The 11,750-nt window shown below is 59.2% G+C and overlaps 1 protein-coding gene across 1 annotated transcript; it reads right to left on the reverse strand.

The window, feature by feature from the left end:
- Positions 1-471: 471 nt before the first annotated feature.
- On the reverse strand, positions 472-7,540 carry ANGPTL4 (angiopoietin like 4; the record flags this gene model as incomplete). The annotated part of the gene is made up of 7 exons (XM_079546575.1): positions 472-653; positions 1,211-1,486; positions 1,792-1,887; positions 1,979-2,092; positions 5,829-5,961; positions 6,430-6,540; positions 7,013-7,540. The coding sequence occupies 7 exons, from the start codon at positions 7,538-7,540 to the stop codon at positions 472-474; spliced, it is 1,440 nt and encodes a 479-aa protein (XP_079402701.1).
- Between the last annotated feature and the right edge of the window lie 4,210 nt (positions 7,541-11,750).

Below are 11,750 nucleotides of genomic sequence, written 5' to 3' on the forward strand. Positions count from 1 at the left end.
GGCTGAGGAGTGGGGGAAGAGGGCTGGGGACACTCATAGGGAATGCATACGGTCACACGTGGGGTCAACAGTGAGAGGTGGGACACGGCGAGGCTCAGCACCCAACTGGGTGCAGGGCAGTGAGAGAACCTCCCGTGCTTTCCTTCATCCCAGCCCAGCAAAACCAGCACGGAAGTGTTCAGACAGGGCAGAAAGCACCAGAAGGCTGCAGCGACCACTGCAGGGCTCAAGGCGGGCGGGCGGACCGACCCCCGGCATGCTCTGGAGGTCAACCTCCTGCTTTGGAAACCCCCATCCGGGGGCTTCAGTGACATGGAGCTGCTTTACTTGAATGAAGAGCTGCACTGCGCCAGCAAAGAGAAACACACCTCGGGGGTCTCCACGGGGAGGGTGGGTTTGTTTCCTGTAAACACCAACTGATGGAGCTCGCGACCGCGCTCCGCAGGGAAGGTCAAGTCTGAAACGGCAGCTTTAGGGCTCTGCTTCCAGCAATGTGGGTTGGATTTTCATGGTGGTTGATTTCAGAGGGTAGTATCTGCCCTTCCAAGTCTTCCAAAAGATGCCCTGCTTGCGTTCGTGCCTCTGGCGAGGGATGGAGCGGAAGTACTTCCCATTGAGGTTGGCGTGGCCGCAGGTGCTGAACCACCACCCGCCTGCAATGCAGAGCAGGGTTTAACACACAGCACTTCTCCAGAATCAAACCCACCCTCAAGGCAGCTGCTGTCCCCATTTCCCCCATGCTTCAGGGCTTTGGGAGCTCACAGGGCCTCGTGAACCCTTGAGGAATCCCATGTACTGGTGATCTCCGTATGGATCCAGACAAGCTGGCAGCCAGCAAAGCTGTCACAAAGACAGATGCTTGGCCAAGACCTGAGCCATGATCCCTACATGGCTTCAGCATCCCTCCCTGTATCTGCATGGCTCCTCCCAAGGACCCCTCCTGCAGCAATCCCAGGATGCTGGGAGCAACACAGGCTCAGCATCAAAGGGCTGAATTGATCCACAGCAGCCCAACCACAGCTACCTCCCAGGGCAGGAGGGAAATGGCACATCACACACCAGGCTGGATGTGGCTCTGGGCAGCCTGGTCTGGTGGTTGGTGACCCTGCACATAGTGGGAGGGTTGGAACTGGATGATCATTGCTGTCTTTTCAACCCAGGCCACTCTAGGATTCTATGATCCCTTGGAAGAGGAAGAGCCCACACTGACCTGAGAGGTGCTTGGCACAGTTTGTGTCCGCTTTGAGATCGTGGTCACGATCCCGAGTGGAGAAGGGCAGCTGCCTAAAGTCCCCAATGGCATTTTCCAGTTCTCCAGACAGAGGTCCCAGCAGGTTGAGTGTGTAGGCTGTGCTCTCCCCACCGAGGCTGAACTCAAACTGAATCTCCTGGGAGTTTCCCTCCCAGTCTTCCAGCTCAATCAGGAGGTTGTACCTTCCCTCCTGGACCAGGTGATGGATCTTCTCCAAGCCCAGCCAGAAGTCACCTGAAACACAGATGGTCTTCTGTGGTCCCAGGGATACAAAGATGTGGTGCAGAACAGACATACAAACAGGATTCAAGGGCAAGAAAGACCCCAAACCCAGACCCTGCAGCTTTTGAGTTGCTGTCTGCATGTGCAGGACCAGTCAGAGAGACAAATGCTCTGGGGGTGCCAGCAGTGTCCCCCCCCTCCTCATCCCAACACTGTTCCTGCACATGGAGGTCTACAGGAGGAGGTGAGGGGGAATTAATTGTCCTAATTAAGTTATCACGTGTCCTGTGCTAAGACAGATGCCACCATCCACCTACCATGAAGGTCTCCAAAGCCATTCTTGTAGGCATCCCAAAGCTGGTCAAAGTCCACAGAGCCATCTGTACGCCTCTGGATCACCGTCCAGCCACCTTCTGCAGGGGGGAAAAGACACATTTCAGGGCTGCTGTTGGCAAGAGCACCGTGCAAAGCACTGCGAGATGCACGGCATCTCCTCCGCTGTACCTGCAGTCATGTCACAGTAGACTTTGAAGGGCTGGGACCCCGAGGGCTGCACCTGGAAGACCCCGCTGCTTTGCTGCCCAGCCAGGAAGAGCTGCTGGCAGTCCTCTGGGAGCTCTGCTGGAAGAAGGGGAAAGAGTCTGAGAGGTCGGCCCCACACCCGCAGCCCGGCTGCTGCTCCTGCCACAGCCCCGCACGCGCAGCTCGACGGGAGCCGCACACATCAGCATCGGATGCGTGCTGAGATGAATCCCTGGCTCTGCAGAGCTTTGAACGCCAGTGACCCAATATCTTCCCACTGCTCCAAAGGCAGCTCCTCGGGCTCCCGTCCAAGAGAGAAGCCGGGCACGGGGCCAGGCTGCAGTGACCCAGGGCTGGACAGAACGCTCCCCAGCGGGACAGACACCCGCAGCGCCCTGCAGGGATGGCCCACAAGCAACCACCTGCAAGAGGAAAGCTTCACCTCCCCCCGCCCCCCCCCTCACGGCTCTGAGCTTCCACTTCTCCCCTTCTGCCTGTCGGGGACTTTGTCCCCAGCTGCCAGCAAAGCACCGTTACAACAGCACCGATAAAAGTCCATCCGGGAACCAGCGCCCGCAGCACACGGGGTGGGGAAAAAAAGAAAAAAAGGAAGAAAAAAAAAAAAAAAAGCAGCCCTGTTACAAAACCCAGAGTCAAAAGGCCGAAGGAGGATGTGAGGGGACTTTAGCCTCTGGGCTGTGGGGTGCCGGCACGTCAAGGGGCTCTTTGTGTGCAGGGACAGGTGCCCCCGGCCCCATCACCCCACACAAAGCTGCTCTGTTCCCCGGGCAGCTCTGGGTGTGGGGTGACTGCGTGAGGCTCACAGCTGCCACTGGGAGGTGATGGGACCCCAACACCGGGCCAGCCCTCACCGTGTGCCCCCACGGCACCGGGGTCCCTCGCCCGCAATAGCAGCCCGCAGAGTCTGGGAAGGGAGGGAGGCTTCTCTGCGTGGCCGCAGGGCTGCATCCAGAGCCAGAGGGGAATGGGGCCTTTGGGGGGAGGACATTGCCTGCAGGGCATCACCCTGGCCCCCTCCTCTTTGGGAGGCTGGAGTCAGCCGTGGAGAAAAGGTCAGCAGTGGGGGGAGGGGGGGGTGGCAATGTGACACCCGCTGCCACCTCTCACCCACTTCCCCCCTCCTCCACCAGCCCCCCGCTGTGACCTTTTCTCTCCTCAGATGTCCCCCCCCCTCCATGCCCACCACTGCAGCCCAGCCCTGGGAAGCATCTCGCAGCCCCCAGCACTGCTCTGTGTGAGGACCCCCACATTCCTGCAGGCCCACCGATGGGCTCCAGCACTGCCTGCAGCATCCTTTGTGACCCCCCCACAGACACCAACAGAGCGCTGGGTGCCACCAAGGCCACGGCAAGCATTGTGCATCACAGCACACAAAGCACCCAGCATCACTCTGCTCGCTTTCTAAGTAATAAAAGCAGCCAGAGAAGCCAGAGGGGGCTCAGGGGAAGGAGCCCCTTAGGTGATGCCCAGCAAGAGTGGCTCATGCAGATGCAGCAACTCCTCACCTCCTCCCAGCAATGATGGAGCCCAGTGAGCATTCAGGTACGATTCCCTGTGCGTTAGCCAGCCCTGCCCCCTGGTTGTTCTCTTCTCCCCCCTCCTCCCCGCTGATTTCTGGCCAAACACATTGCGCTCTTTCTCTCTTCTGTTCTCCCAGTGCAACGGGGACTTTTTTGAGCAGCTGAATGAAATGCAGCTGCTTGAACAGCCTCAGCTCAATCTTTGTTTGAGGAACAAACTCATTCGCTCCAGTTTGCGTTGCACACTCGTATGGCACTGGCAAAACAAGAAGACCTCCTGGCTGCTCAGCATGTTTTCCTTTCCCTCCCTCTTTATTCAGCCAAACAAGACTCCTAACCAGCACAGCTTGCTGGAGCAGCCCCAGGCACAGCACCCTGTTCACCCAGCAGATCTCCAGGCACACAGAGGTCACCAACCCGGGATAAACACAGAGCTGTCTGCAGGCAGGGCGTGCCCCCCCTGCCTCCCCCCAGCTGTCTGCATCTCCTGCCCCCCGCCAGCCCCAACCCCATTATTTTGGAGTCCCGGCGCCACGGGGAGAGTGGGGCTTTACCCTTCCCCTACTGGGCCGGCTGCCAGAGCGCACAGCCTCTGCCTAAAGATGTGATCCTCTTTCTGTGAGTGATTAAACCTTTCACTCTCCAGGCTGCTTCAAACCTTCAACTTTCACATGCTTGGCGCGCTGCCATCCCTGGCCCCAAAAAAAACTCGTGTTCGCTGGATGCGAATGAAAGGGTCTTTTTGAAAACTCTGCTGGTGGAGTTCATTGCTGATCCCTGACATCGGGCAGGGAGCAGCCGCAGGCACAAGGAGAAGCGCTACTGCGAGCCCCCCAGGCAGGGGGCACGGGGCCGGCCTGCCAGGGTATCGTCTGCTTTAAGGTTTGCCAGAAAACTCGACTCAGCTTGGTAATGAAAGGAAGCCAATTTGTTTTCTGACGGCGATATCAACAACAGGGATCAGGAGAGCACAAGGGAGCGGAGGGCTCTGCAGGGCGGGGAGGAAGCACTGATGGATGGAGGGATGCCCGGCGCGTGGGGATGCTGATGGGAGCTGCAGGGCACATGGTGCTGAGCTCACACCCTTCCCTCACACCGTCCCCACGGGCCATGGGTCTTCTCTGCGCCCCACAGCTGCAGCCAGCAGCCAGCACAGAGGCCCGAGTCTGACACCAGTAACTAGCAAAGCCGCTGCCTCACACCGCACCTTCGGCACAACCCAGACCTGAGAGCAGGACAGGAGACGCTGCCAAGGGTGAGTCACAAAGCAGAGAGCTGGGAGAACAATCCTCCAGCTCAACAGCCCCGCTTGGAGCGAGGGAAGCAGCACACAGCCCTGCTGCAGGCTGGATGGGCTCTGGAGCACCGCATCACTCTCTGCTTACTGCCCAGGCTTTGTTTTGCTCACGCCGTGCTGAGGCACGCCACTGACAGCTCTGCACACACAAACCCGCATGTGCTTTCCCCTGTGCTAAACCCTAGGATTCCCTGTGGATTCTCGCCCTGTTTGGCTCAGGCTGGACATCCCCAGACAGCTGCACAGACGCTTCCCCAGCGCCGCGACTGAGCTGACACAACAGCAGAGCAGCTGCTCCCTGCAGTGACCTCTGCAGGACCGCTGCTTCCCGGCTGCAGCACAACGGGGACGGCACAGAAATGCTGCTCAGAAATGCTGCTCGGTGCTGCTCGGTGCTGCTCCTCCGACCCCACCAGCAGGAGGATGCACCCGGCACAACGGGGAGGATTCAGATATGACACTGCCTTGCACGTCTCCCAGGGCTGCGAGCCTCCAGCTCCTCTGCTCCCAGGTGTTTGCTTTGCACTCTGAGCAGTGCAAGCTGAGGCACCTGTCCTTTTTGTCTACGAGACCCAAATGTGAGCAGAGGAAGAGGGATGCACACAGACCTCGCTGCACATCGTGGTCCTGGGCACCATCCTGCTGCTCCCCTGCACCCCGGGGACAGTTGACAGCAGGGGAACAGAAGCCAACTCCAAGAGCAGAAACAAATAGCTGCTCTCAGAGCTCCTCTGCTTCTCACTGCATTCTTAACATCAGGCAGAAAAATTCCCCTTAAACCCTTGAATTCCATCTGGACTAACACTGATCCCAATGGTTGGGTCCTACCCCCATTCCAGCTCTCCCCCAGTCTGGCCCAGCCCCCAAGCCCCGGTTTTGCACACAAATCTCACACCCTGAATCGGGACAACTGAACCTTTTGTTTCTGCACGGCTGCAACTGCTGCTGCTGTGCTCCTGCAAGGCGAAGCAGGGCAGCACACGTTGATACTCACTGTGTGGCAGCACGGGCTCCACGCTCACATTATGGCTCTGGTTGGTGTGGCTGAAGCTTTTCTTTGGGTTTATCTTCCACTTCGGAGACTGCGTTTTGTTGTCCTTCAGATGTAAAGGTATCAGCAGGTTGACCTGAAAAAAAAAAATCCAGAAGCTGCAAGTTGGAACGGTTTTATCTCAGCTCATTCTCAGTGCTGCTGCCCAAGAATTCCAGACCAGAGCTGGGGCTGGGCTTGCCCAGAAAGCTTGAGGAACAGGAGGAATCTGGGGCAAGTCGTGGTTTTTCACACCCACGCTAATGAGTTTATTCTGCAGATAAACTAAATGGACCAACACAGAGAGGTTTGGTCCCTATACACGAATGTTTCACATTTCCCAGTGCCAATTCTCTGGAAGCTCCCAGTTCTGTTTCATTTGGCTTATTTTTTTCGCTACATATGCACCAGCACTGCGGCACAGGGACCAGGGCCACGTCCTTCAGAGGACACTTGAAGCCAGGGCACAGCAGCAGTGCTGCTCCTTCTGCCACTGATGCTTTGTGCCAGCTGGCTGCAAGGGACAGGAGCTTGTTGTGCTCCTAGGAGCTGGGCAGGAGCTCACCTTGCTCTGCAGGCTTTTAATCTGCAGATTCTGCTTGTCCAGCTTGTACTGCTGCTGCTTGATCTTCTGCAGGAGCTCCTCAATTCTCGAGTTCTGGGCATCCATCAGGGTCTGCAGGGGAGGAAGAGCCCGGTGAACCCCGCAGCCACGGGCGCAGCCCGTGCACGCATGGCACGGAGCACCAGGGCAAGGTCCCCACGGGCAGCTCCCAGTGTCCCCAGGTCGGGTGCTCCCAGTGCCCTGGGCAGGTCGGTTCCCTCCGTGCTGCTCCCCGTGTCCCAGCAGGGTTGGTCCCCCTGTGTGTTGGGAGGGTCGTCGGGTCCCCGGCGCCCCGCTCCACCCGGAGCGCTGCATTGGGGTCGGTGCTCCCACTTGGGTGAGGTCCCCTCCCATCCCCGTTTCTCCGGGTCGCTCCCGGTGCCCCATCGGGTCGGGTCCCATCAGCTCCGCTGTTCCCGTTCCCACCGCTCCCGCTCGATTCGGGTGCCCCTCCATCCCCAGGGGCCGCTCCCTCGGGTCTCCCCCGTTACGCCCATCGGGTCGGGTCCCCCCGGAGTCCTCCGCGTCTCCGCTCCGCGCCCACCTGCAGCGCTCCCAGGTCCTTGGAGCTTTGGTTCTCCGCCGGCCGCGCCTGCAGCGCCTGCCGCACGCGGCCCTCCAGCTGCTCCAGCCGGCCCTGGATCTCGGCTTTGTCGGCCGCCACCTCCTCCAACCGCTGCCGCAGCGTCTCGGAGAGGTTGAAGAGCTGCCGCCCGCGGCCCTCCAGCTCCCGCACGCTGGCCCGCAGCAGCTCTCCCTGCTCCTGCGTCTCCCGAGCCTGGCGCAGCAGCCGCCCCATGGAGCTGTTGTGGGCGCTCAGGCGGCTGCCGAGCTCCCGCATCTGCCCCTTGGTCCTGTCCACGTGCTCCTTCAAGCCGTGGCCGAGCTGCAGCAGCCCGTGGGCGATCACGTTCACCTCATCCCAGGAGGCGAACTGCGCCCTCCGCTCTTTGCCGCCCGCCGCCGCCGCCGGCCGCCGTTCGGTCCCGGTTCGGCCCATTCCCGGTGCGGGTCCCGCCGCCATCCCCGCCGCCGCGGCGCACAGCAGCAGCGCTGCCCCGGAGAGCTGCATGACCGCCGGTCCCGATGCGCGCCCGGCCGCCGCGCCGCCCCTTTTATCGGCACCCGGGCGGAGAGCCGCGCATCGCTGCGGGGAATGCCCGCCCCGCGCCCGCCCCGCGCCGCCCTTCCCCGCCGCTTTGTTCGCCTTCCCTGCGCCGAGCCCAACCCCGGCCCTTCCCGCAGCCCCAACCGAGCAGCCCCGGCTCATCCCCCCCCCCCAAACCCTTACGGACCCGGTTCCGAAAATCCACCCGGGGCAGCCCGGCCGCTCCCCTGTGAGCTCCGCCCTGCCCGTGCCTGGCATTGCTGTCTGCCCCCTCTCCATCTCGTCCCCATCGCCACTACTTTGCCGTCCAAACCTCACCCCCGTCCCTTCCCCATCCTATCCGTTCTCCATCCTGTCTCTTCCCCATCCTCATCCTTATTTCCAAATTCCATCCATACCCAACCGCCATTTCCATTTCTTCCACATCCCATTCTCATTCCTATCTCCATCCTCACCCCTTCCCCATTCCATCACCATTCCTACTCCTTCCCTCTTCCCACCCCCACCGTTTCTGCATCCAAACCCCATACCCATCTTTTCCGCATCCTCATCCCCATCCCATTCCCTCCCATTCCCATCTCCATTTCCATTCCTTACTCATCACATTCCTATCCCTTTCTCCATCCTCACCTCTTCCTCACCCCATCCCCATTCCTATTCCATCCCCGTTCCCACTCCCATTCCTATTCCTTCCCTGGCCCATCCCATCTCTTCCCCACTCCTGCCCCATTCCCATCCCCATTTCCATTTGTTGATCATCCCATTCCTATCCCTATCTCCATCCCCATCTCTTCCCCACTGCATCCCTATTCCCATTCCCATCCCCAATCTCCATCCTCATTCCCATTCTCATCCCTCTTCCCATCTCCATCTTCATCCGCATTCCCATCCCCATTCCCATCCCCATCTCCACTCCCATCCCATCTCCATCTCCATTCCCACCCTCCCACACACACATCCCCATCCCATCCCCATTCCAATTCCTATCCCCATCCCACCCCATCCCATCCCCATTCCCATTCCTACTCCCATCTCCATCCCTATCTGCATTCCTATTTTCATACCCAATCCCCTCTCCATCCCCATCCCATCCCATCCTATCCCATCCCATTCCCACCCCATCCCCCCCTGCTGGCAGTCCCACCCACACCCTGGCTGCCCTCATTCCCTGAGCTTTGCCACTTGCCCCCATGGAGCCCCCACCCATGGGTGCTGTAGGTTCGGGGCTTACGAGCAGAGCTGCTCTGGGTGGAGGAGGAGACCCGCTCCTCTGAGTGCAGCCCATCCCCAGGAATGCCCCTCTGAGAGCTCATTCATCCCCCTCCATTCATTTGCAAACGTCTTTGACTCCGTCAGCAGCTCTTCCCTCGGGCGCTGCCTCTTCCCCTGGCTTAGAGGGATTTTCTGTCTGTGTTTTTTGGTTTGGTTTTTTTTTCTTTCTTTTTTTCCTCCCCACGAAGGAATTCACGCTCTTTGGCCGCGCCGCTCCCGGCTCTGCAACAACAAAAAACGCCCGTTGCGGTCGCGTTCGGCCCCGTGTGTCACCACGGTGGGAGCCGGGGACACGGGGGGGTGACAGCGCTGGGGGGGCAACCGCAGCCCTGCACGGCACCAGCGCGGGGTTCCCCTCCCCCTCAAAAATCAAAGCTATGGAAAATCTCTTTCTCTCCGCCCTGCCACCTTTGGGCGCCCAGGAAGGAGGCAGCGCTGTGCCCGCGGGGCCGGAGGTCGGAGCGCCCCCAGAGCCCCGGCAGCGGGGAAGCGCAGAGCCCGGAGCCATTGGGCCGAACGGGGCAGCACGGCTCCGCCTGTTGACAATTCCTGCGGGTTAATGATGTCACGGTAAATGAATCCTGTGAGTAACTCAGCTCCCTGCCCCGCCGTTACCCAACATCAGAGTTCGTCCCACATCGCAGCCTGGGGAGCAGCGGGGTTACGTGGGGTCCTGGAGCAAACGTAAGTGCAGCGCTGATTTGTAATGGTTGTGTTGAGAGGCAACGCGAGGAGCCCGAACCCTTCCGGAAGCTGCATGATTTATGCATTTTACTCGGGATGTGTTTTCCTATTGGGACGATGCCAGTTTGCCCTGAGATATATGAATTTTTAACACTCGAAAATGAAAAGCTCCCCTCTGAGGCCCCGAGCTACCTGTGAATGGGAATGGAGAAATGGGAAACTGCATTCAACTTTAAATAGAGCTTAAAATGGAGTCTGGTGGCTCTCAGTGTATTTCCAGCACCCCATTCTGCCCTGCATGGAAAAGAGGCTCCAGCACGGCTGGCTGCTCCCTGGGCTGTGCTGGGCAGGGCTGGAGTTTGCTGGCACACAGGACATAACGGTGGCACTGACGTAACGGGGGTGATGCTGTCTCTTTCCTTTGGCTGTGGGGACAGAGGACCACACAGCCCCCACCCAGGACAGATCCTGCAAGGGGTCCCAGCCCAGCAGATCCTGCAGCCTCTGGGACCTCGCAGCAGCCCAGGGAGCAGCAGGGCACTTGGTGGTGCCTCCCAGGTCTCTGCCCGTTCCATTGGCTTCATCCCCTGGCCCCAACAGGGTCGAAAGGAGTTAATTGTTGTTAATTTTAGGGGTATCTATCTCTGCAGGCACAGGGCACCCTCCGTATCATCACCCCCATCCCATTGTTATTGCAGTCACCGTCTCCATTATCAGCCCCATCCCCAGGTTAGATCCCATCACCTCCCCATCCCCATCCCCACTTCCATCACATCCACATTTCTTCCCCATTCTCATTCCTATCTCCATCACCTCTCCATCTCCACCCTATCCTCACGACCATCTCCATCCCCACCCCTCATCCTCTTTCCAAACCCCATCCCCATCCCATCCCCATTCCATCCCCACCCTCATCGCCTCCCTATCCCCATCTCCATCCTCACCCTCATCCTCTTTCCAACCCCATTCCCATCCCATCCTCATCCTCATCCCCATTCCTATCATCTTCCCATCTCCATCCCAATACTCATCCCATCCTCATTACCATCTCCATCCCCACTCCCCCAACTTCTTTCCAATCACCATCCCTATCCCACTCCATCCCCATCCCCATCTCTGTCCCCATCTCCATCCCTATCACCTCCACATCCCATCCTCATTACCATCTCTCCCATTCTCTTTCCTACCCCCATTTGCATTCCATCCCCATCACCACCCCAACCCCATTACCACCCCCTCTCCATCTCCACCCCATCCTCACTACCATCTCCACCCCCACCCCTCATCCTCTTTCCAGCCCCATCCCACCCACATTCCCATCACCTCTCCTTCCCCATCTCCATCTCTACCCTCGTCCTTTTTCCAACTCCATCCCCATCCCTATCACCTCCCCATCCCCAAAGCCATCCTTATCCCATCCTCATTACCATCTTCATCCCCAATCCCCCAACCTCTTTCCAATCCCCATACCCACTCCCATCCTCTTTCAAACTCCCATTCCCATCCCATCCCCATCCTCACCCTCATCTCTATCACCTCCCCATCCCCATTTCCACTGCTGTTTCCATCCTCATTACCACATCCATCCCCTACCCCCCTCCTCTTTCCAAACCCCATTCTCAACTCCATCCTCTTTCCAATCCCTCTCCCCACCCCGCCTCCCCCCATGTAGGGTGTGAGGGCACCAACCCCCACTTCTGCACCAGGAAATCCCACAGGCAGTGCCGGCACTGCGCCCATCCCTGCACTGCTTCCATTTCTCACACCACTTTGCTCTGTGCTCCTTTCTCCCCCGGATTTCTCCTTTCCACGACCGCTTCGCATTGCCTTCCTCGCAGCCTCTCTTCCAGGCACTGCGCCGTCAGCTCCCCCAGCACATCTGGCTGCACACCAGCAGCGGGCAGCTCCAGCCACGGGCGCCTTTGTTCTCTGCCTTTCTCCATCCCGCTCCTTCCCACGCTGACCCCCAGGTCATTGTGTGAAAGTTCGGCCCTGCCTGAACTCAAAGGCAGTTCCTCCTCCTGCTGCTCAGCCCCGGCGTGCCCTTATGGTTACAAACAGCCGACGTGAGGGAGACTCCAAGGAGAGGGGAATGGGCCATGTGTGAGTTGTGCCGTCACCGCTTTGGGGATAAATTTAGGTTTTGCAGTGGAACAATCGCTGTGTTGGAGGTCAGAGGGATTTCCCACCGGCGCTTCTCACCCAGACGGCGCTGGGT

The sequence above is a fragment of the Tetrao urogallus genome, assembly GCF_951394365.1.
Source record: "Tetrao urogallus genome assembly, chromosome: 25".
In the NCBI taxonomy this organism is placed as follows: Eukaryota; Metazoa; Chordata; class Aves; order Galliformes; family Phasianidae; genus Tetrao; species Tetrao urogallus.